At 31.8% G+C, this 23,985-nt stretch overlaps 4 protein-coding genes across 4 annotated transcripts in view; 3 read left to right on the top strand and 1 right to left on the bottom strand.

Moving 5' to 3' along the window:
* Positions 1-6,791, bottom strand: part of LOC130638878 (chromatin assembly factor 1 subunit A-B-like) — a 108,938-nt gene extending 102,147 nt beyond the window's left edge. The window contains exon 1 of the mRNA XM_057447037.1: positions 6,788-6,791. The gene's annotated coding sequence lies outside the window, so the exon portion shown is untranslated. The remainder of the gene's footprint in view (positions 1-6,787) is intronic.
* Positions 2,139-4,602, top strand: LOC130639073 (uncharacterized). Its single transcript, XM_057447049.1, has 4 exons — positions 2,139-2,425; positions 2,652-2,780; positions 2,886-3,041; positions 3,185-4,602. The coding sequence occupies exons 2-4, from the start codon at positions 2,756-2,758 to the stop codon at positions 3,682-3,684; spliced, it is 681 nt and encodes a 226-aa protein (XP_057303032.1). The 5' UTR covers positions 2,139-2,425; positions 2,652-2,755; the 3' UTR covers positions 3,685-4,602.
* LOC130639010 (RAB6A-GEF complex partner protein 2-like) lies at positions 4,783-13,435 on the top strand. The gene is made up of 8 exons (XM_057447046.1): positions 4,783-4,877; positions 5,954-6,311; positions 8,193-8,276; positions 8,461-8,610; positions 9,112-9,294; positions 9,546-9,673; positions 10,375-10,558; positions 11,252-13,435. The coding sequence occupies exons 2-8, from the start codon at positions 5,957-5,959 to the stop codon at positions 11,491-11,493; spliced, it is 1,326 nt and encodes a 441-aa protein (XP_057303029.1). The 5' UTR covers positions 4,783-4,877; positions 5,954-5,956; the 3' UTR covers positions 11,494-13,435.
* A 1,269-nt stretch (positions 13,436-14,704) lies between these two features.
* On the top strand, positions 14,705-23,353 carry LOC130639041 (28S ribosomal protein S29, mitochondrial-like). Its single transcript, XM_057447047.1, has 14 exons — positions 14,705-14,981; positions 15,058-15,121; positions 15,620-15,712; positions 16,233-16,334; positions 17,217-17,322; positions 17,491-17,583; positions 17,998-18,134; positions 18,517-18,597; positions 19,236-19,306; positions 19,534-19,609; positions 19,775-19,840; positions 20,905-20,997; positions 22,195-22,303; positions 23,196-23,353. The coding sequence occupies exons 2-14, from the start codon at positions 15,059-15,061 to the stop codon at positions 23,279-23,281; spliced, it is 1,176 nt and encodes a 391-aa protein (XP_057303030.1). The 5' UTR covers positions 14,705-14,981; position 15,058; the 3' UTR covers positions 23,282-23,353.
* The last annotated feature ends 632 nt before the right edge of the window (positions 23,354-23,985 follow it).

Raw genomic sequence — 23,985 nt, 5'->3', positions numbered from 1 at the left:
AACTGAAATTAAAATTGACGTTTTATTATGAATTCTGTGTTTAATCTTTGTTGTGAATCAATTGTGTAGGCGAAGAGAATACGAATTCGAAGAACGTCACAAATGAAGCACATGTTATTGAAGACGATTGCGAAACTGGTTGTAAGTACTGACACGTTTTTAAAAAAAAAATATAAAAACTTACAAGTGGACCTTCATATTAATGAAAAATAATCAATTTTCAAAGAAGAAACATATAGTACATAAAAATATTTACCATGAAAACCATCAACATGGTGCTTTTCCATTCACAAGACAATAAGAAATAGTAACGTCCATACTCAGTTTTTTTATATTTATATTAATAGTTCTTGCATATATTACAGCATTGTCAACACTCCAACGACATTGGACTCCACGAACAACAGCTTCTAAAAAGATAAAAAAAACGAGAGAGGAGATGGTTCAACGGTTTGAGAAAAACCATTGCAGCAAAGTCAATGCTTATGAAGTTGGGGATAATGTCTCTGTTCGAGTCCCTAAAAAAGACCGCAGCAACACTCATGCTTCACGCATGCCATGTGTGGTTATCAGTGTTTCTGGTGACAAAGAGAGATATTATCAACTGCTTACACAACATGGGGTATTGCACAATAAATACAGATCTGGGGATCTAGAATTTTTCAGGGGAAATTTCAACATGGACCTTAAAAATTCTGATAAGTTCGTCAGCTTGAGGGAAGCAAATCGCCTTCAAAATGTAACAGATAATGTAGTGACTCGATGTGGTTGTAAGTCAGGATGCAAAACAAACATATGCAAATGCATCAAAGAAAACGTCACATGCAATTTGAAATGCCATTCTGGCGTAAAATGTGGAAATCAAAAACCTGGTAAGTAATAGGTGTCGAAATTGTATTGTTTAGTTGTGCTCCACTTTTGCTGATACTTCATTTCGTTATTGCTATTCTGAATAGGCTTCTAAAACAGATCTTTTTTTTCTCCAGAAAACATAGAACAATTTTGCATTAAGCTCCCAATGTTTGGTGGAACTGTGAACCTAAATGGACGAAACATTACATTCAACAACACTTGTACATTGGACACATGGTTTTCAATATTGAAAGTGACTTTCAACGAATATCCTAGATTCTATACACGATTATGTGATGAATCTTGTGACCAAAATAAAGAAATGCTCTGTTTACTAAATGATGCAAAATATGATGCTGCCAAGCATCATGTAGCAATAGCACGTTCTTTACCTGAAAAAAATGATATACTTAATTTTTATGGTGATGAGCATATCTTTATCAATACTTACTTGGGACCTGTGATGAAACATTGCATAACATCAAATTGCAATAGTCCAAATTGTCCTGCACCGAACAAAACATTAATTCACACTGAATTTCCTGCTGTTGATTTCCAAAATTACAAAGAAACTGATTGGATTCCCCCTGAAGTGTTCACAGAGCAAATCATACAATGGTTCAAATCTGCAAACACATCAAGATGTGGAGAATCGCTCAAATGTGAAACAAATCATTCAGAATGGACATTCTGGGATGAAAACATCACAAAAGGGTATAGCATAAATTTTGTGTTAAACCTATTCATGCAACCTGAAATTCGTGCATCCCAGCACTGCACATTTGAGAGCGAATTTACGCATAATTAAGGTATATGATTCATGATTTTTTTAATTACAGAACTTGGAGACCATTTTGTAATGGTCAGCGACGTTCAAACTTCAGAACATTTGAAAAATCACCTATGGTTTTACCAGTTAATGTTGAAGTAGCAGGCTTGGACAGAAGGATTGATTTCCATTCAATACCTATGATGATGGATCTTGAAATCAATGGAAATTATGTCAGGCAAGTATATGCCATTTTTCATACTTACTTACTTTTATGTGTGGCAACAACAAGGTAATGTATTTTTTCAAGTGTTTATATTATACAATAGAGTAACATTGTGGGAATATCAACTTTTTGACAACTATCCACAAAGTTTTATTATAACTCTTTGTAAAGATATATTTTCAATATACATGATTCCGAATGCATTGATGCCAAAATATTATGTCTAAAGTTATGTGTAACGAATAATAATAATATCATATAGGTATGACTTGGTTGCAGTTTCACTCTGGAACATGTTCCACTACATGGGATTGTTGCGACACAACAATAGGTGGTACGAATTTGATGGTCTTAAGAAACCTCCAATAAAAAAAAGTGATGGTGGATTTGAAACACTGTACAGACCTTCACACTGTTTATTTGGTATGTAAACATGTCATATCATAACATCGACATTACTTGTACTAAATTTTGCACAGCTGGACAGAATTTTTCGTGATGAATAAGATATTTTTTAGTGCTCAAGGAAGACTCACAAAGCAATGAAATAATACAAAACAAAGCCCACAGTGCAGAAGGTACTGTACATTTAAATTGTTACACTACTTTGTATTTTTTGCACACAAAATACCATTTCTTATGCTAAAAATCTACAAGAACTAGTTTGCTAATTTCATGATTATTTTGAAAATTTACCACAAATGCTACGTTATTTATGCAGTAAGCAGATAAGACTGAAATCTAAGGGCTAAAGTTCTATAAAACATTTTTGAAGCATAAGGTATCTCCTTTTGTTTTTTTAAGGAAACTTGCAATCCTTGGTTGATGATTCTGAAAACCAAGAGATTGAAGGGGTATCTACGACCATTCGTACCAAGCAAGCACAAAAATACACCCCAGGTATAACCATGGACAGCCTTCTTGCTTCAAAAAGTAAGTACTTCTTGAAAAAATTCGTATAATATTTTGGAATAAAATATCCTAAACTTTTTGATTTTTTTTTTTTTGTAATCTAAACTATGATAACTTTTTTTTAAGTTCCAGAAAACAAACAAGAAGAAACAAAAATTACTGCAGACATCAAAAGCCTTGAGGAAATCCTCAATGATAGCGATGACTCGCTTTTCTGCATTGATAATTGCACCGACAGTCGTGATAAGGAAAAATTGGACAAAAAGAAAAAAAAGAGACAAGGTGAACTTGCCTAATATTTATCCAATTTCAAATTAGCCTAGATATCAAGATATTAAACTTTGTTAATTGCACTGAAAGGCAGCCAGGTAGCTAATTTTGAAGCTTCAAATATTTACATACATTATCATTTCTATTATTTTAAGGGCCATTGCAAGCATATGTTCAAATGGATGCCTACAATAGGTGCAAGATGTTACTGTCTTGGTTTGTTAAGCGTGAAGACGCAGAGCTCATCATGAGCGAGAGTTTGGACGTAGAAGTAGGCATGCTGCCTAAATCTTTTAAAGCATTGCCTGACTCTGTACGCGACGAGCTTGTCCATGTCGATATTTTAAAACAATATGCAAACAAAGGATTTATCGAACATCTCAAGAAATTGATACAAAAGAAAAAGAGAACATCAAGTTGGACGTGTGGCACATGCAAGAAGAGTATAGGGGCTCCCGATCGAAGCATAGCATGTGACAGATGTCTCACATGGAGTCATTTTTGTTGTACCGATCTGAAGAGAAAACCACGTGGTAATTGGTTTTGTAAGAACTGTATTGAAGAAGTAACTGGTAAGTCAGAATATTTTGCCCCTGTTTATTTAATCCTAACTGTATGTGAAGCATTACTAACTTTGTTTTATAGTGATAATTGATTCTGATGAAGAGGAGAACCCACTGGAGCCGCAATGGAGGGCGTTTTTAACCCGATGCCTTGAAAACGGTATATTGAAGAAATACATAGAGAAATCTCTAGACCCACATTGTAATCCGTTGCTTAACCAGAAATCAGGAGGTGTTTTTCAAGTTGCGGCTAATTTTGAGGGATTAAAAAGAACAGAACCAGAATTCTATATGCAGATTACAAAATATTTAGCAGCAACTACAAACTCAAAATGGTCAGATATAGTACGTGAATATGTATTGCAAGTTTATGCAGGTGAATTGCCATTTGGACGTGCATATGCTGACATGCTGCAATACATTGAAGTTAAACTTTTTTCATTGCTTTGTTAGAATATATTCTGGCTGATATTGTGAATATATACAGCACGTTTTATGTTCAGTTTAGACATAGATTTTTTTAATATGCTAAGGCTGAATCTAGCTTGGCTACCCCAGACCTTTGTTTATATTCATATTATGTTCTTTAACATGGTTTTATCATTTATCAAAAAGGTGAAGCAGAGAAAATTATCGTACTATACACTCTTTTTATAAGAAAACATTTTATCAGAACAACGAAGAATTAACATAAAATAACGAGTGTGAAACCCTTTGTTAGTTCATATTTTTATTGTAAATACTGCTTTATATCGAGAAGAAATGTATCTTTGACTAATGTTTCATGCTAGCTACATTACCCCATACCTAATTTGCGCGAAAAACTTAGCTATATTAAACATCTTCTAGAAGATTTTTTATCAGATATAAAACCTTCATTTTTATCAGATTACCACGTTCACAGCTTTGAAATTAGTTCTTTGGAATAACAGGTGTTTAAAACGATAAAATAAACTTACCCACGTACATAAAGATTCGTCAATGTTTCATTTACAAAAGTCGGAAGGAAATGCCAATCACAGCCTGCCTGCCATTATATCAGCGTTCATAAACCGGTCACCACGACATAATTAGGGCTAAAAAAACATAATCGGACCATGCGTACATAATCCGGCTGTCCCGGTTGTAAACGGGCCGTTTTCGCAATCTGGGCAGAACAATCATAACACAGCAGCAACATGGCGTCAAAGGTGCAAAGAATTTCTTGCTTGCTCGTCGTATCGTATAAAAATAACTCAATGTAGCTAATTTTCAAGCACTGCAGCGATTATTTCCCTCATTTGGGGTATGCTTACAGTTTTCTGACTGTGGGGCCTTAAGTTTTGGTGGACGGTCGCTAAATACAATAGAAAGCAACGGCCAGAGATATTCCTCTTGAACTTGTATAACAAAAATAGAGCTTAGCTAGCTAGTAGTCTTCTTTAGACAGTATCACGTGGAAATGCTCTCATGAGAATGCTATAACTTGAATCCCGCCTCCCTTCTTTTCTTAGGGGTGGGGGGACCCGCATTTTCAGTATTTGTCAAAATGGTGCTCTTTAAAGTGATAAGCAAAATCTATGAAGTTGAAGTTTTGAATTTCTGTTACTTTTCAATGTATCCTTTGAACACTTTTAAGAATTAACTAAAAAAATTTTTTTTAATAGCTATATATATATATCTTAGTAAGGAAATAATATGGCAAATGTCCTATTTATTTGGACGTGGCTAGTGCACCAGTACCGGTGTTCTTTAAGCTCAAAATCGCTTATAGAACCTGTAAATTTGAAAATGGCATGTGCGACGATATTTAAGAAATTGACATGATATTTGTTAACTGAATGAAGTATTACACCTTCTGGATTCCAGCAATGCAGTTTTTTTGCTAACTAATCAACGTGAATGGCGTATAAGAGCTATCGGTGCTTTAAGCTGAAAGCATTTTGAAGCTTAAAGTGCAGGGTTTTTTTGTAAAAATTAGAGTGCCGTATTTTTTGCAGCGATACTTAGAGAACCGGGTTTTTTTTCGTAAAAATTAAAGTGCTGGTTTTGTTTGCAGTGATACTCAAAAAACCGTTTTTTTTCGTAAAAATTAGAGTGCCAGTTTTTTTGCAGTAATACTCAGAGAACCAGGTTTTTTTCGTAAGACTCATTAGACTAGAGAAAATTGTACCTAAAATGTCACTTCCACGTCCATGCTTTATAGTTGTTTAAAAGTCGAAGATTTTCCTTATTGTGACCATAAAAAAGGTACAAAACTATTTTCTTAGTTAAAGTTACAATAAGTCAGTTCTAGTTACCAATTGCTGTAATAATAAAACATGCGACTGGGTATAAATTGGATTTTAAGGTAAAATGGCAATACTAAACATTTACTTTTAGAAAATGATTGAAATATGTGCAAGAATTATACAACGCTCTGTCTTTATCACAGAAGAGAAGATAACTTGTGAGGTTAAAATAACCAACCATGGGCATAACAAAAATGTAAACAACGAAGTTAAGCGTAGGCACAGTAGACATGCGTCTGACACAAGGGTTATAGCACCAGAAGCTTGGAATAGAGGAATAAATATGGAAGTCAAGTCAAAAGATGAGTCAGTAATGTTAGCATTAGCCAGCGCCCAAATATACTGTCATTGTGATGTGAATGAGAGAAGGTTGAGATTGCCTGTATCAATTCATAACCATTCAAAGCAAGATCATGTGAAACAACACACAAGTTTTTCACCAGTAATGGGTAAGCTGATTAGATTTTATTGATTGTTAAATAAATGTTTTTTCAATAAAATATTTAAACAGAGTCTTCTCTTAAGGCTGAAATATACTATCAGTTAAAACTGAAGGTTTAAACTTAACACATCACTGATAGATAAAAACACATTTATCTATCAGTCATTTCAAAAAGATGGAACATGTTCATCTTTTATACTGAAAAAAGAGAGCTAGTTTTCATGAATCACTTTCTTGTTCTTAATTCACTTTTGGAGAAACGAAGTGCAAAAAATAATTGTTATATTTTTAAATATATGCCGAAGAAATTTTGTTATTTAAAACACTAAATGCGATGGAAATCACCCCAAAATAATGGTGTACAATTTTATCTAATGATAATAATAAGATTAAAAAATTATTTATCCAGTTTTAAAGCAACAACTAACATCATTTGAATGTTTCATTTAGCGAAAAATTATCATCAGCTAAAGAAATAAAATGTAAACTCAGGTTAAGAAAACTGTAAGCTGCAACGTGCAACATAAAAATGACCACAAGAAAATCTAAAAACATACTACAAATTAATAAGTTAGGCATTGCAATACCCATTTTTTGTGTAAAGTTTTAATAAATAGTGCTTCTAACGTCAATAGATTCAAAAGAGAAGTTTTTGAGACCCGTTAGTGCGGGTTATAATGTGGTGCGGGTTTTGTGATAATTTTCATATTTTCTATCTTTTTTTTGAAAGTTTATACATTGAATGAAGAAAATAGTACCAACAGGATAAAATGCGTACATTAATTTAACTGCATGCGCTATTCTATATCTACGTAATCTTACTTCAACTATGTGATTTAATTTTTTTCACACAGTGAAATTGCTTTAACTTTTTATTGCTTGCCAGTACTAAGATTACTAGTTCTCCCTGAAACACAATTCTAGAGATCATTTTTCTTTTGTGTTGAATGTAATTTTAATCTGTTTTTATCTTTGCAATCGCATTGAGCACATTGAAATGGTTTGCTTCTGGTAATAGTGCAATACAGCAGGTATCATTTTTTAGGTTTAATTGACAGGTATTTAACAACCTAGTGCCCAGGACTTAATTATTTATTCTTGTTGAAAATATAGAAAAATGTTAAAATTAAAGTATAGATAATAATTTTCTTTTTTTATCTTTGCTACCTTCGAGCAACAGGTGGCCACAAAAAATATCAAAAATAAATATAAAATACAATTAAGACACACACAACTATCTCCTCCTCATTGCCACCATTCATTTTATTATGCACACTGTGATTCCTGAGATATAAATAGATAACAAAATTCTATAAACATTAGAAAAGAACTTTCCGTACATTGCTGTTACAGACAATTCGTGATAATTATTATGTTGTTAAATTTTATGCCAAGAAAACTTAAATATACATAAAAAACAGAGATTTTACTTAGGTTTATAACCTGATAGAATGGTTTTTTAGTTTGTTTGTTTAATCGCAGGGAGCAAGAGTTATTGGCTAAAACTAATGTCTACAAATAAAAAGAAAATAGCGTTGTCTGTTTCGGGTTCCCGAGTTTAAACGTCCCTGAATTGTCTCCAGCATGAAAAATAAACAGAACACACGCACACGTTTATAAAATGATTAGAGTAAGTAAAAATACGCTAAATTTTTTTCTGAACACGATTCGGGTTATGCAGAGGTGCAGGTAGGTAAAATGCATGGATTGAAATTTTATGCGGGTTATACAAAGGTGCGGGTTATGTGATAGCATCTAGTTTATAACTCACTAAAAAAGCTGGGGTGCGGGTTATACAATGTGCGGGTTATATACCAAAAAATATGGTATAGTAACATGGTCTATTTTTTTAATTGTTTAATATACCACTATGTTTGTTATATTTTAGGTGAGAAAGGTCATTGTTTGTTCACAACTGAAGCAAGTGTTTTGTTTTGCGATTTAAAATTACGAAAAGGTGAAACTAAAAAGTGTAAGTGGTTCTGTTACAGGGATCAAAATAATATTTAGTGGCTATCAAGTATATTTTATTATTGAAGCATACTTAAATGGTCTTCAAACATTTTTGCATATAAATTCATGACACCATCAAAGGTTTAAAGCGATAGGTCACCCAGTGATAGCAAAGATCTCATTTTCTTTAATATTTTTTTTAGTTATATATTCAGATGTTTTACCAAGTGAGGTACCTCCTTCTTACAAAGGACAGCATATCAAATTTTCATACAAAATATGTATTGGTGTAGGAAGAGTTGGACAACCTTTATGCATAATTAGACTACCATTTCGACTCTTTGAATTAAAAGGTATAAAAGTTGGTAATTTTTTATTTATACTATAATAATAGTGATACATTTTGGTCAAATTTTTCAATAGCTCTTTGTTTGTTCAAAATAAACTGTAATTCTACATACACATCAAGAATGTTTAAATAATGTACAAGAATTTTATGGTAATTGTAATTGCATTAAGAGCATGAGACTCAGTGGCTAGAGGGATTCAAAGTTGAACAGCAAATGGAATATGTGATTAAAAAGCTTTATTTTGGCCATGTTCGATTAACTTTTTGTAATTACCTTGTAAAGCTGTGCTGGGATATATTGTTTTTATATATTGTTTACTCTAAAGAATAAAAACCAAATTTTTTTGCAACTGGTTAAACTAGTATTTTAAAAATAAGTTAGGTTCGAAAGGGTCAGTTGTTGAGCATCAGTGTTTGTTACACAAATTTCTAGTAAAATTGTTTTTTTATCGCTTTTTTAAAGAAGCATTGTTTTTGCACTGAACTGATCTGCAACATTGTTTAGGTATATTTAAATCAATTAAACGCCATTCGTCAGAACAACAAGAATCAGATGAACCTACTTTATCACCAAAAAAAGAACAGTCAGACACAAATCCATTCTTAGAGGAAGATTTATTAGAGTCATATTCATTATTAGATGCAGCCATGGACACACTAACCACCTTGACTGTGAAAAGAAATTTAAGTAGGTTTTTGTCATTCTCATAAGGTTTTGGTTAAGTTTCAATTTTTATTTGAAAATAAACTACTGGATTGTAGTTGTTAGACTTTACCCTCTATGCAAAGGGTGATGTTACCTTAACAAGTTAAAAATGTATGTAATGCAATTAAAACTGGATAATTTATATAATGTTAACCACAACAGTTAATTAAACTTTTCTGTACACTTTAACATTTTTGGTTCTTTGGTTTTAAATTTGATTTTACTTTGTCTAGATACTTATAATATTGCCAGTACTAGTGGTTGTGTTGGAAAATTTTGTTTATCCAAGCATTATTACCGTCTTGGTGAAGATGTATTAGGAACATTTGATTTAACTGGCTCGGAAGTGTCATGTATAAAGGTAATTGGTTATACAATTGTGTATTATTACATCTGTGTTGGTTAACGAAAGTTTTATTTGTCTTTAATTTGAAGCATTACCGCCTTGTGTTTAGAAACAAGAAAGTTGTCACCAATATAATTCAACCAGACATTTCCCTGTAATTCAGCAGCAAATATTTTAGCATGCTGTTATAAGCTCACAGTTTTAAAATAACAGCGGGTGTGTAAAAAACCAAACATGGCTCTTTTTAAAATATATAAAAAAAATTTCAGATGTATCACTACAAGATTCCTCATTGATTTTATTATTTGAAATTGCTTTGACAATATATTGTCAGCAATACTTTTTTTCTCTTCCGTATCACCATTAATACTTCCTGATTTTCAATACTAATTAGCGTGGCTGCAATGAGAGTTATTTTAAATCAATACTATACTATACTGCTATAGTTAAAAAAATCTGATTTTTTGTTTTCTGCAACTAGATCTTTTGATGCATAAATTTTAAGATATTTTACTGAACGTTTTCACAGGATTGCTTAAATATCCAATTAAAAAAAAAAGATGATAACATCCTATAAGGCTTCTGTCTCATTAGTTCATTATTTTTGTAAAACACATTTGAAACAGTTATTATAATAGGACAAGAGAACTTTCATTTAAAACATCTTTTATTTTAATGCATATCTTTGTTAGCATCTAATCTTTCTCTTTTTTTAGTTTACGGTGTCTTTACAAGTAGAGGAAACGATATCAAAAAGTTGTTTACTACAACCTTCTTCATCGAATTTTGTACATTACATAACGTTGTGTCGTCACGAAGAGTGTTGTTATCACACAACAAAAACAAACTTTTTATTACCTATACCAGTCACCGCTACACCTGAATTTACGCATAAAATAGGTGAGCTTACTGTTTTTGACATTCAATACGCAAAGTTTTGAATGAAAGCAAGTGTGTCAAAAAAAGCATTTTTTTTTAAATATATAACAAGAATCTTTAGATGTCTCACTTCAAAATTTTTAAATGATTTTAATGATTTTATTGTGTTTGACTTGTACACAAATTAAAGCGACAAATTATAAATTGATAAATTTGCACCCAAAATCACAATTTTGTTAATGCAATGTTTTAAAGTAAAACAACTTATTATTGCAACCAGAATTACATACATACATAAACACACTGCTCACCACACAAGTGTTGACTTCCTGTTTCGCTTTATCTATAGTAGCAGGGATGGCTATATTCTTTTAAGGTGATACTGGTATATTAAAAAGTGGGCTCAAGTCAATCAAGGGAATTTACGACAATGTTTAGTCTGTAGAACGTATCTGCATCAGCCTTTCTAATATACATCAGTAATCAGCAATTGTCGATGCAAATACCAACGTGTTAACAAAGCATGCAGGCAAATAACACATCACGTATTGTGAATAAATTTAATTCAGAAAGGAGGTGTATTAATACTCATACACCATTTTCTGTGAGTGACGAACCTAGGTTATTAAAGTAAGATTGTAATTCACAATCTGTTTTTACCAATATTAACAATACCTTATTTTTTTATTAATTATTAATATTTTCTTTCTTTAGTTTCTGTGCGATGGAGGTTACATTTTGAATTTACAATAGAAATGAAAGATAAAACCATGGAAAAATCAACTTTAAAAACAAATGCAGAAGAAAACCAAATGAACTTATCAATACCGTCAACATTAAAAACTGAACTGATGCTTTGGGACTTGCCTATTCATGTTGTTGCTACCAATCCAATATTAGCTTCCCTTATGATGCAAGCAGATAGCTCTGAAACTGTTTTACTCTCGGATTATTAACCATACACATTTTCGTATAAGAAACACAATTTTAAGAAATTAAGACTAAAATTATAGGTATTTTGTGATTCTGTAAAAAGTATATTAGAAAAATTTAAAAATTGACGGAACTTTTACCAGTATTTTCAAGGTGTTAAGCAGAGGTTTGACTCTATAAATATTCAGAAAATCCCCAAATTATGTTTCTTATAAAAGAATGTATATATGTATAATATAGATTTTTTTATGGCTGTTTTTAGCTTCTCTTGTTTAACTTGCTTAAGGTCAATAAATTATGTACCAGCTGTGTTGGTAAATTTTTCTATCATCTTTTATTGTTTACTTATAGATTTTATGATTTTGTTTTTGTGTTAATGTAATTCTAGTTAGCTGTATGGAGGAACAAAGCGAGGAGACTATATATATTTAATAACACGTAATGTTGTTTAAAATAAACGAATAAATAAATAAAAAAGAATCAGGTACAACATGGAGACATGAATTTACAATTTAAACTTTATGGCAAAACAATGATTTATCAAAACTAGAAAATCCTGTGTATTAGCAGTGGCTTGATCTGACATGAAAGGCTCTTTTGTTGTAGACTGATAACCGAGTTGGCTTATACGTTTGCAGCTGGAGTGTTACAGTTGTGAAACAGGAACCCTTTATATATCTGTAAATGTTTAAGAAAGATTTCTAACAGCGAGATACAAAATACTTTAATTAGACGATGATGACGATCTAATGGAAAGTTGCTTGCCTTTTAACAGAAAATGTTGGAGCTGCTTCGTTAGAGTACGGGTACCGAGAGCAGTGTAGAGAGCTAGTATACATAGTCTTTATGTAAAGAAAAACGTTGAAAAAAAATTGTTAGAAAAAAATAAAAAAAGGGAATGTCAGCATACAATTTTAAATTTTATATTTTCTTTTTCACAGGCGGAAAACATTGTGAAAAAAAATTGGCTATTATGTGAATGGGCATTACATCAGTGGGTTTATAAGCAGGATATTACGCTAAATCACCAAGGTTGGTATGGATAAACAAAAAAATATGTCACAAGAATATCAAAATTCTTACCATAGGGGTCCTTATTCTCATTATTTTTAACAATAACCTGAAATCCCATCCTCTAATTCTTGTAAAGCATATTATTTAAAAAAGGAAGTGTATTGGTTAAAAACAATGTTTTTAGCTCCTATTGAATGATTGTTAACAACAAGGAAAGCTATTGCTGGCATTTTTTAAAGGATATAAAATCAGAGTTGCTTTTTTTAATTATGCGATTGGAAGTACTTTAAAATTTGGAAAATTTTAAAGAGAGCCAAACGTTTCATTGCGATTGCATACAAGTCTAAAGTATATATTCTTCTTTAAAAGCCAAATATGTTAATCTAATGTGTCACTTTTATTAGAAAAAAATCGTTTTATAGCAACGAAAACAAAAAGTGGAGACCCAATCTTGCCCTATGACAAAACCAATGTAACAAAATGTAGCGTTCAGGTGTTTTTTTTTTTTCAAATTGTATTCTGCTAGCTGTATGGTTCATTTCATGTCCTTACTTATTATGTGTGGTAACTATCATACAGGAGTCCATATTTGGGTAAAAAGTTTGACCAGTTTATAGTTCTATTTTAATTAAATGTGGGTAATATTTTTGATGTTTTTTAAGGTATTTATTGTCTTTTTTTTCGCTAGTGTTCAATCCTTCGCAAATTGCAGTCGATTTGGCTACCATTTAATTCTTTACAAATGCTAGCTGTTTTTTTTTCGCTAGCGTTCAATCCTTCGCAAATTTTAGCCGTTTTATAGATGATACAACGGTTTGGTTTGTATAGTTTATGTAATTTGTTTATCTATGTATAGGAATTTTTTTTAATTTTAAATTTATTCGATAGAATTATAAAGAAATTTTACGTAGTGGTTTATACAATGTTTCTTAACGGCTTTTTATAACGACATCTGACGGTATATTCTTTGGAGTTTACTTTTAGGCCTGACAAACTTTTGTCAGTACTCCCCCTTCTTTCAGTATTCTTCCTTCTGTCAGTACTTCACAAGTTACTGTCTTACTAAATTTTAAAAAATCTTTATAACAAGACTGTATCTTCTAATGACCCTAATCTGTCTGCTTCCCTGATGACCAATTAAAAATTTGTGATAATATATTTCCATAACCTTCACTTGGAACTTTTGGTTGGTGTTCTGATAAACACTTTAAATCTATTATGAAAAGTATAATACATTGTATATTTTACATGGAAAACAAAGTGTACTCCTTCTATATATAATTTTAAATTTTTTTACGATTACTCAGAATGTTCACTCTATGAATTTGTAAGAAATGTTAGGAAAGTCATAAATTTTCCGAAAATTAACAAATCAAAAATATTTCTTCAACATGTTCAGACAATTGCAATTATTTTCCAAGATATTTACAATCATTAAATTTCAGAACAGTTTACATTTTTTACGGCAAGTGTAAAATCACAAAAATTTTGAGAAAACAGAAAAATAAGAAGTTAATATTGAATGGACACTCTTTACAATTTTCAAAGTACGTAAATGTCTTAAACTTGCCTATTACGTCCAACATAACATTTATGTAATAAGTTTTTAATTCATATGGAGTTAATCATCAAACAAGTTTATTGGTCATCAAGATCCTAATATTAAACAATATGTATGGTTGTGCCCTTTATAGAACAGGAGGTTATATTGTTTTAGGTTGTTTTGAAAAAGGGAAAATAGAGATTAAGAAATGCATCCCCTCAAAAATAGACAGTTTCAAGGAATTTCAGTTTATTTGATGAAGTTTGGTTCTCGCTATGTTTTATCTGTAGTTGAAGTATAAAACACAGAAACGTTAGTGTGGTGTTAACTTAAATCTTGAGCATTAGCACTGTGATTTAAGTGTACCAAAGTCTCTTGTACAATCTGTCAAAGATAAGTGGATCCTAGAGAACACAATGCAACGATGCAATGTTTTTATTTTTTGAAAGAACCTTAAGTTTACTTGTTTGAAACATTTTCTAGTTCTTCTCTATAACTGAAAATTCACAAAATGTGTAATAAAATTGTTGAAAATTTATTTAACATTTTTCTATGCCTTTAAACCTTAATATCGATCTTTGTTAATTACGGGTTTCATTTTTTTGTGGCTTAAGCCAGTTTTGTGCTACTAACACATTGCACATTTAACTTTAAAATCTCATTTAAAAACTTTTTAAACCACAGTTTTATGTCCATTAAATTGTTTTGTAGAGACTAAAATCAGGAAAAGTTATGGAGTGTTTAAAAACACAAGCCATCTTTTTACTAATTTATTTTGATTTGTAAGGAGATTGTTTTTATGACAACTACACATTATCTAGAAGAGTTTAGAAGCAAAAGAACTGTGTTGAATATATTCATTATCCTTTTTTTACAATCATATATTTTAGCTGATAAGATCACACAAATACTTTCAAATTTCATATATCTGCAACTCTAAAAGAATTTAAAAAGGTAACAGACTGTTTATTTGTTTAACTTTTTGTATCGTTACCATTACTTGTGCTGTAACCATTTTCTTGTTTCTTAGGATGCATTGTACTAAATGTCTAAACCGAAATGCAACACAATTACATAAAACATTTCAAAAACAGGTCAGTATATCCACACAATTATAGGAAGGTTAAATACGATTAAAATACGCTGGCCCCTGAATAAATGTTATGTCAAATGCAATTTCACATTGGTAGTGTTAATTTAGTAATTTCTAACCAGCTGTTTTATCTGATAATTTAATGTATGATCAGAATTAGCTTTATGGGTTTCACAAAATGCTTCTTCAAAGCCTAAGAGTTGAATATAAGTTAGGAGTTGGAGTCCCCATTGCAGCCGTTGTAATTCAAATTCGGTTGCATCGTAGATTTTTTGCATGTCGACGTGTTAACAGAACAGGCATGTAAATGAAGGCATGTTAGCATTGGCAATTGCTGCGACATAAATTATAAAGGCTGTCATAGTGTACTAATACCAAAAGATTCGTTTATAGGTCTAGATATTGTCATTTTATTTAAGTATTGTTATTGTTGTACGAAACTTCGTATTTTACCCTATCACATAACATGTTACCAGTTTTGATATTTTGTTGATTTTAGTTGCGCTCATGGAAGCGATGCTTGAATGCTTCAACTGAAATTACTGAAAAAGCACCCAATGAAATACCATATCATATTTGTAAAAACGACCCTGTACGTAGTGAATTTTATTATTTTAGAACATTAATTAACTATAAGCAATATGGATTTTTGTATTTTATTAGTGAAAATGCTAAAATCACTGAATTTTAAGTCATTTTTATTTGTAGAACATTGTTTAAGTGCTCAGTATGTGTGTCAAGAAATTTATATGTCTGATTTGAAAAGAGTCTCACTTTCGACATAAATTGTCTTAGTCAGTGATAGGGAAATATTTTTCTGATAATTTTTTATGTTTTTATATGTATTAGTTAAATATATGTCTTTTAGGTAACTTAGGCACAGAAAAAAGAAAAAAGAATTAAGGATATTAGACCTTGTAGTAGAGTGTTAAATTACCTGTAATTATTACACATTCAACTTTTTAAAATAGTGTATTTATTTCAGTTAAAGTAGATGCAATGAAATTAACCAAAAAGTTTTTCAACTTTACTTTTGAATACAACCTCCAAGTTTCACAATGTTTCGTATATATATATATGGTAATTTCCATAAAATCAAAATCCTTTTTTAGACTCAACACACAATGGAAGACTACTCCAAGTTATATATCATACCGAATAATGAAGTACAAGGCAGATTACAACATGCTGTCCCATTACAATTTAAAGAATTTGTAAGCAGCCTAGTGTTTAGTTTAAACTCACAGGTTCTATAAATATTATGTACTAGTCCTTAACCCAAGGAATAATCCACAGGTTCGCCTGTCATTTGTATACCGTATTGGGTGCGTCTCACTACTTGCAGTACCATTTTGGGTGACAGACAGACGCATACGGGTATTATAATATAATGCAATAAATTTAAAGTATGTGTAATTCACTCTAAGACTTCAAAATTTCATAGTGTGCAAACAGTATAAATTGCTCCATTTTTAGATGGTCCCTAAATTTGACCTGTCCAAAAGGATTTTCAAAAATAAGAAATGCAGAACTAGGATTAAAATATATATCAGGTTTGTCTCTTGATTCTGCTTTAAACAGTGTTATAGGATTTAATTTCAAAACACCAAAGATGTGTTTTAAAAATTTTCCCACAATATTTGAACTGGAAGAAAGAAAAAATTTTAAAATCTAATTTTGCGGCAATGAAGGGACATTAACACAAATTCTTTGTTTTATGTAATATATTCCATCAAAAAGTTCATTTTAGGAAAGTACTTTAATAAGGAATAAAGATTTTATTTATGCTATTTTCCATTAAAAACACTGAAATCATTTTGCTGTAAATCTAAGACATAGAAGCTCAACCTTGTATTTTTGCCCAACTAGGAATTATTGTTAATGGTTTACATTTTTCATCAAGCTTTCAACCAAACTTATAAATTCTCTTTACCGCTATGTTAAAATTTAAACCATAAGGGTGCTATTAAGCAACAACAAAAAGTTTTTTATGGCAACTTATTAACACAAAAAAATCTTAATTAACACAAAAAAAATCTTTCAACATCAGAATTCACTCCAGGATATTTAAGAATCTTTGTTTCTTTTCATTTCAGTCCGACATAGTTCGAGAAAGTGGTATAATTCTCCGTAAACCGTCGCTTAGTATTTTAAAAATATTTCAAGAATCGAAATTACACCCTCCACCAAAGATTTTGCTCTGTATCTTTTCTTATTAACTGTTCAAACGGGCTTGCCTTTCACCAGTGTGATGTTAGTATTGTAGCATTTTTTATTTGAAACTACTCTAGAGATATGCTCGATTACGTGACCGGTTTTGATATCAATGTATCTTTGACGCCGTGTATTATTTTTCTTAACAACAACAAGATGGTCCTGTAGGTAGTGGGAAGAGCTTGTCTCTCCTCCACATCATTCAATATTGTTTACTCAAAGACTGGGTTGTACTGCATGTACCAAATGGTATTGATTAAGATTTTATTGTGCAATGATTATAGGCTGTATTTTTTTCCCTAGAATGGAGCTAATTAGAAAACTATGTGGTCTGAAATATGATTGGTTAATACGATTTTATGTTATAAAGTGAAAGTTAAAATAAGTGCAAATTGTTGAATTAACACTATGTTCAATTTTTTTTAGTCTGTGTGTCTGAAATTTTTCGTAAATAAAGATTTCCTTAAGTGGAGGCACTTTTAGCTGCTTTTTTGAGATAGGGCGCTAAACTAAAAAGGAGGTAACTATCCATGTTGCCGATATGGTTTAGAAAATTTTCGTTTGTGTTGCTTTTTTTCAGCACTTATTTATCTGGTATTCATTAACAAAAATTTTTAAAGATTCAATTTTTAACACACTATTTCTTAATCAATATTTATTTAGGTTTTCACTTTATCGATCGTCAAGGTAGAACGCCTATCCAAGAATCACAATGGAGGACTGCACGTGTGGATCAACCGGAAGAAGCAATGTTGTGGTTAAATCAATTTCGAAACATGAACCCAAAATTTCTGGAAGAGGTTAGGCAAAGGAACCTTTACAATTATCTATTTCTAAGGGGCTACCTAATGTCTTCCCCTTGCAGAATCTTTTGAAATTAACTTTTAAGCAGCATTCCCTGACGCTAGCTATCCAATCTAATCAAATCACTATTCTCTGGTATTGACGTTATAGAAAAAGATTCTAACCTCTATTTTCACAATGACAATTACTGTTATAAATGTGACAGCATTTACCACTGTTGCTGACTATTTAGGAATAACATTGAGGCTTTTTATGATAAAGTAATGCTTACATATATGGGGAGAACCTGATTTTTTATTTTGTCAGTCGTTATCAGTAGAATTACTTCTAAAATATATTTACTTCTTACGTTAACATTAACGTTCTGGTATGTTTCAGACTAAAACAACTCAAGTGTATAAATGGGGAAAAAGAGAAAGTACAGACAAAGACCAGCCATTGTTACACGTTGTAGAACAGGTAAATAATGAATTATAGAACATGGTATAATCTGCTTGAAAAAGGCATCAACAAATTATTGTTCTTTTATTTTGAAATGTCATTCCTCTTTCTTCATTAAAAGGTTTCTTTTTTGCCAAAGTTAGGTAATAAGCTCCTAAAGTTTGCGTTGGAGGTGTGCTTTAGATATACTCAACTTTTGTTGGCTTGTTAGGTTATCGTTTTAAAAATTAAGTGTAGTTTGAAAGGTCAGTTGGATCAGCTCAAAAAAAGAAAAATGACCTCTGTTACCAGATTCATACGTTATATTTTGGTCCTCTAAATCTCTCTCTTCCAAGAAGTTTAAAACTCAACTTTCAAATTTTGACATTCTTCTTTACACTGTCAGCAGATCACATTTTCTTTTTGATAAACAACCGACATTTTTTTGGGAAAAAGGGTTGGTTCCGTAAAATGTGCTTCTCTAGTTTTAAAACCTAATTTTTTTGCTTATGAGCGGTGCATGTGCTTAACAACATAAACTGAATGGTCAGTCTCAGGTTAAAGGACCTTGAATTTATAAGACATCATATAGGTGCTTTAAATTTTTGTATAATTTATACCATGTACTGTTAATTGTATATTACCAGGAAAGTATAATAGGGTTGTTTTTTTTATAGGGCGTTGGCCGAAGCATGTTCTCCACTGATGCTGTTGGTGTTATATTAAAAGAAATTCAGCAGAATACAAGGTGAAGCATGCTTTATGATGTATTCAGGTTGTTAGTACAATCTTTTTTCTCCCATAAAAATTCAGTCAAATCTAAATGACACCTTAACTTTCCCGGTCCTACGCCGACTTTTATATAGAATCCATGCATTTTTTAAGCCTGTAAGATGGTTTTGATGCAGTTAAGTTAATCTAAGAATAAAACTTTACCAGATGGCGTACATTGTTACCGAATTATTCCTTTTTTAGTCTTAAAGTGTTGTATGCGGTTGATGGCTTTAATAGTTTCTTCGGAAAGACATCACACAAATTAAATGGAAGATTGGTAAGCCACTGATTTTGTAAAACGTCTATGCAGATTAGTACAATGCTGTAGCATACATTTATTACAGTGTAATGAAATATTGTATCATGTAAACAATATAAACCTGCGGCCCAGATAATGCGCAAAATTGATTGGCTAAAATTCGAATGCTTCTTATTGGTTTAGGTGAATCTGGAAGAACTATCTTTGATTCGCCATTTCACGAAACTGTTAAAACCGGAATATTCTCTTGTAAGTTGAATTTTTTGCTGACATAGTACCCAACTTCCCGTCTGGGAAAAGAGAGGGTTTCTACTATTAGAGTAGCTGTAAATACCCGTGGATTCTCCCGATGGTTTAAATTGATGGGAATTTCTACAGGCTTATCAGCTAGTTGTGTATATTGTTTTAAAAGTTTATGTTCGCATTTTTAAAGTCATCACCAATGCTAGAAAATAAGAAATTACATCAATTTATGTCTTTATCTGCGTATTTTTTCTTAATGATTATAGATTATTGTTATTGATTATTGTGATTATTAAAATATATATAATATATAAAATACAATGCAGATAAAGCCATAAATTGATGTTTTTTTATTTATGCTAACATGTTTTTGTTGATTTTGGTCATGGAAATAATACAGTTCCATCGAATGAGAAAAATTAGTTGTTTTTTAAGAAAATTTGGGAATTTGGGAAACCTGAAAAAGTCAGGGAAAGCAAGAAAATACACCTTCAGAAAAATATACAAGTCAGTGTAAATACAAAAAAAAAATAGTAAATACAATACGATAAATTACCACGTTAATTTTCACCTAATAAGAAAATTGTTGTTTACTTATTAAGGACGAAAAAATATCCATTCAGCCTTAAATGGTATGTGACACAAAATCAACGTTTTGAATATCATTTTAACATCCTTTTTTTGTATACCAAACTTTATCGAAAACGAAGCCTTTATAATTTTAAACCAATTTTAACCTAAAAACGGTATTTCGGTGATAAAAATTTAAAACAGTATCAAGGCGACCGAATATGAAAATGTTGACGTCACAACACTTTTAGAATCCTTTTTATGCCTGCTATGGCAAATTCTATGGAAAAAAAATGATGAAAAAATGACGAAAGGTAAAGACACAGTCAACAAGTCATATCACGGTCCACCCATCTCACGGTCCACCCAGGGCACATGTCAAGAAAAATGGCGCTGCGTGCAAACTAGGCATATTTAAAAATAAAGCTGAAAAAAATAATCTCGCCACGGCCCTTCATATCGTGATTTAGTTTCTTGAAATGTAATTTTGTCTCTTTTAGCCAAACGGAGCATATGTTATGGCAATGTCCCAATCCTCGCATTATTTAGTCAAAAAGGCTGGATACGAAGTTAACGAGATATTGCCAGATGAAGTAAGTTACTACTGAGGTATTTTTTGCCGTTTGTCCACGCCTACGAAAAAAATGACTATCGGGCAAAAGGAAGGACCCTGTGATTGCTATTCCTTCCTTATTATCGTAGCTATTATTTATATTATAAAACCCGTATACGTCTGTCTGTCTATCTATCTGTCTCTGTCTGTCTGTCACGCAAAATGGTAGCTTAATTGCGCAATAGCGAGAAGCACGCAATGCGGTATAAAAAGGACGGGCGAACCCGTGGATTTTCCACGGGCTAACGACTAGTCAATCTCAATTCTTCTAATTTTTGATATTGCAGCTATTTTTTTCTCGTTTGTTTCATATGTTTCAAATTCCCACCATTTAACAACTTCACCTAAAGATATGGCACGAAGATACTGAGTTTTAAAATACCTTTGTCCCTTTATGCAATGTATCAGTACTTTAAGTAGGATGTTGGATGCATGGTGTTGCATTTTCTTTTGTTTGCAACGTGTCGCTAGCATAATTTCTCTTTCTTACAAATGGATCACGTGAAAACTAAAAGGCTTATTACAGCCCCGAACTTAGGATTTATTTTTTAGAGGTAGAAACATTCGTAGGATAAAAACTTTCGCGTTTATTATCATTTTCGCGAAATTTACGCCTTTGGAAGTAATAAATCAAAAAAGCACGCAAAGTCATTGATTTTGTTTAGTGATTTTTTTTTTTACCATAATGAAAAAACGGGGACATTTCAAAGTTAGTAATGCATTTCTTCTTTAATAATCAACTACAATGATATTTTTCTGCGAACATTTCTTGGATATCCCGATAATGGATAAAGACTTTTAATTATTAATAATAAGAGAACAGAAGGAGGAAAAGAGGATTGTTGCCATTCTTGAAATATTTCCCCTTGCAATAAAGTGATTTTTGATTTTCCCGAAAGTTTTCACGCGAAATTCGTGCCGAAATGACAATTAGCGAGTATTTTTGTCGCAAATTTTCCGACCGCGAAAATTTCAAAATCATCTCATAAATCTAGTGGCTGTCCAGATTTACTTTTTTACCACCCTATCTTATTTATTGTTAAGATAGGCTGGTCCTTTTTTTTCTTTTTTTTTACATTCACTCGCATTTTCCTTATAATGAACTATTCTGTATCATTTCTGTTGTCCCAATCCAATGTATGTGTATTATACTCACATTATCTCGTGACATCCTCAGGTATTGCATGGTTTGGGTGATTACACAGCAGTTGAAGTCCCATATTACAACGATCAAGAATATGAAACGATGATGAAGTATTACCGTGAAAAAAGATGGATGACAAAAGGTAATTTCATAGAGTTGTTTTCTTGTGACCAACATAGGATTTCTATGACGTAGACGCTATTGCACACTTGTCAATTTTCAGAACAGTTTTCGGACGTAAGACACAGTACTTAGTATTTTAGGTTATTTGGTTAAATCCGATATCTCAAACTGCGACAATTCTTGCTGACGTCAGCACGGGTTATTTTCTCGGTTTTATAGTTTGTTCCACAATTCGAAAATCACAGGGAGTGCAACGTTCCTCGCCGATCCTACACATCTGCTAAAGCATAACTCTTGCAGCTTTTCGGCTTCGAAGAATTTGACAAGAGATGCTGTTTCGTCATTTCGAAATATGGCCAATAAACTGCCATTTAAACAGGATTGTAGAAATTTTTGTGTTCACATCACGTGAACAGCTTTGGACATTTCCATTAAATAGCTGTTTAAGAAAGCGCGTAAAAGATTTGATTGCGCGACGAGCGGACTGCTTTTAGCGAATTTCTTGCTAAAAAGAATAATAGCAGCCCCGAACCGCGCGTTAAAAAGCTTCCAAAATTTTCGAGAATTTCAAACTACATTAGTTTTACCTTAATCGCAGCCAAAATGAAACTCATGGCAAAATTCTCCTTTCCCCACTTCAATGTTTTCTCGGGATACCCGAAATATACCCGCTTGGTTGAAATAATTTACACAGTATAAAGCAACATTGCAAGGGGAGCCTATCTAATTCACATCCGGGCCGACATGTGAACAGAGTATTCAGGTAAATAAAATCACGCTTGTTTTGCCGACACGAATCAATTTAAAGTAGTAAGGCTGCAAGAGGAAAAACGGACCAAATCAGCAATTTTGACATATTTTCAGCCTCTTTTATTACATTTTGTTCACGATTGCAGTGCAATTTGTTTTAGAACTGACCGATTCATTATTACAACAAGTAAAGTTCATGACGGCAGCAGATCCAACACTGGTACGGAAATTTTGCGCCAACATGTAACCAAATGTACCAACATGCAACCAAATGTACCAACATGCAACAATATTAAAGAATATATTTTTTAATTCGAAAGTTCTGATTTCTTGTTTTTATTGTATCGGTTAGTCGTCTTGTTTGAAATAATAATTTCTTGTACGTGTTTAACGGAGATAAATATTACGGAAGTTAATTATTACTCTTTGCGGTTTTCTTATAGTAATTCATATTTGGAAAGTCTTTTACCAAAGACGAAATTTTTGTTTGGTGATATCGGTAGAAAATAAATGTCGGCCAAACTTTTAGACACTGGCATAAAATTATGTTAATGTTAGCGATTATTTTGTTTTCGATAATTTTCACGGAAAAATCCATCCTTGTCCCTAGGGTTTGTTGCCTAAGAGCCGCTAGCGCTTACTTGACAGCTAAACGGCTAAACAAGTAATTTCGCCGCCCGCCTGGATGTCAAAAAGAAAAAAAAAAGACCTGGGGACGAGGTTGCAGGCGCAACAAAGCAAAATTCGAGAAAAGTAATTTTGTGTTAATGTAAATATTCTTTTCACGTCGTGAAAAAGGTCAAATTGTCAGACCCAGTCCTTAAAACAAAGACGCGGAGCTTTTGACATTGAATTAAACGTTTTCAATCGATTTTTTTTAATTGCTGATATAATTTAAAATAAAATAAAAATTGTGAATGTTTTCATAAAAAAAATTAATATTTAAAAGAC

The sequence above is a fragment of the Hydractinia symbiolongicarpus genome, chromosome 1 (assembly GCF_029227915.1).
Source record: "Hydractinia symbiolongicarpus strain clone_291-10 chromosome 1, HSymV2.1, whole genome shotgun sequence".
In the NCBI taxonomy this organism is placed as follows: Eukaryota; Metazoa; Cnidaria; class Hydrozoa; order Anthoathecata; family Hydractiniidae; genus Hydractinia; species Hydractinia symbiolongicarpus.
This window is presented reverse-complemented; position numbering and strand designations above follow the sequence as displayed.

What these genes read in the sequence shown, in the direction of transcription:
- LOC130639073 (XM_057447049.1), top strand. Translation starts at nt 2,756, where the DNA reads ATGGACAGCCTTCTTGCTTCAAAAA. An exon ending in CAGCCTTCTTGCTTCAAAAA is followed by an intron (nt 2,781 to 2,885) that starts GTAAGTACTTCT and finishes CTTTTTTTTAAG; the next exon opens with TTCCAGAAAACAAACAAGAA. An exon ending in AAAGAAAAAAAAGAGACAAG is followed by an intron (nt 3,042 to 3,184) that starts GTGAACTTGCCT and finishes TATTATTTTAAG; the next exon opens with GGCCATTGCAAGCATATGTT.
- LOC130639010 (XM_057447046.1), top strand. Translation starts at nt 5,957, where the DNA reads ATGATTGAAATATGTGCAAGAATTATACAACGCTCTGTCTTTATCACA. An exon ending in AAAAGGTGAAACTAAAAAGT is followed by an intron (nt 8,277 to 8,460) that starts GTAAGTGGTTCT and finishes TATTTTTTTTAG; the next exon opens with TTATATATTCAGATGTTTTA. An exon ending in TCGACTCTTTGAATTAAAAG is followed by an intron (nt 8,611 to 9,111) that starts GTATAAAAGTTG and finishes AACATTGTTTAG; the next exon opens with GTATATTTAAATCAATTAAA.
- LOC130639041 (XM_057447047.1), top strand. Translation starts at nt 15,059, where the DNA reads ATGCATTGTACTAAATGTCTAAACCGAAATGCAACACAATTACATAAA. An exon ending in ATAAAACATTTCAAAAACAG is followed by an intron (nt 15,122 to 15,619) that starts GTCAGTATATCC and finishes TGTTGATTTTAG; the next exon opens with TTGCGCTCATGGAAGCGATG. An exon ending in GAAATTCAGCAGAATACAAG is followed by an intron (nt 19,307 to 19,533) that starts GTGAAGCATGCT and finishes TTCCTTTTTTAG; the next exon opens with TCTTAAAGTGTTGTATGCGG.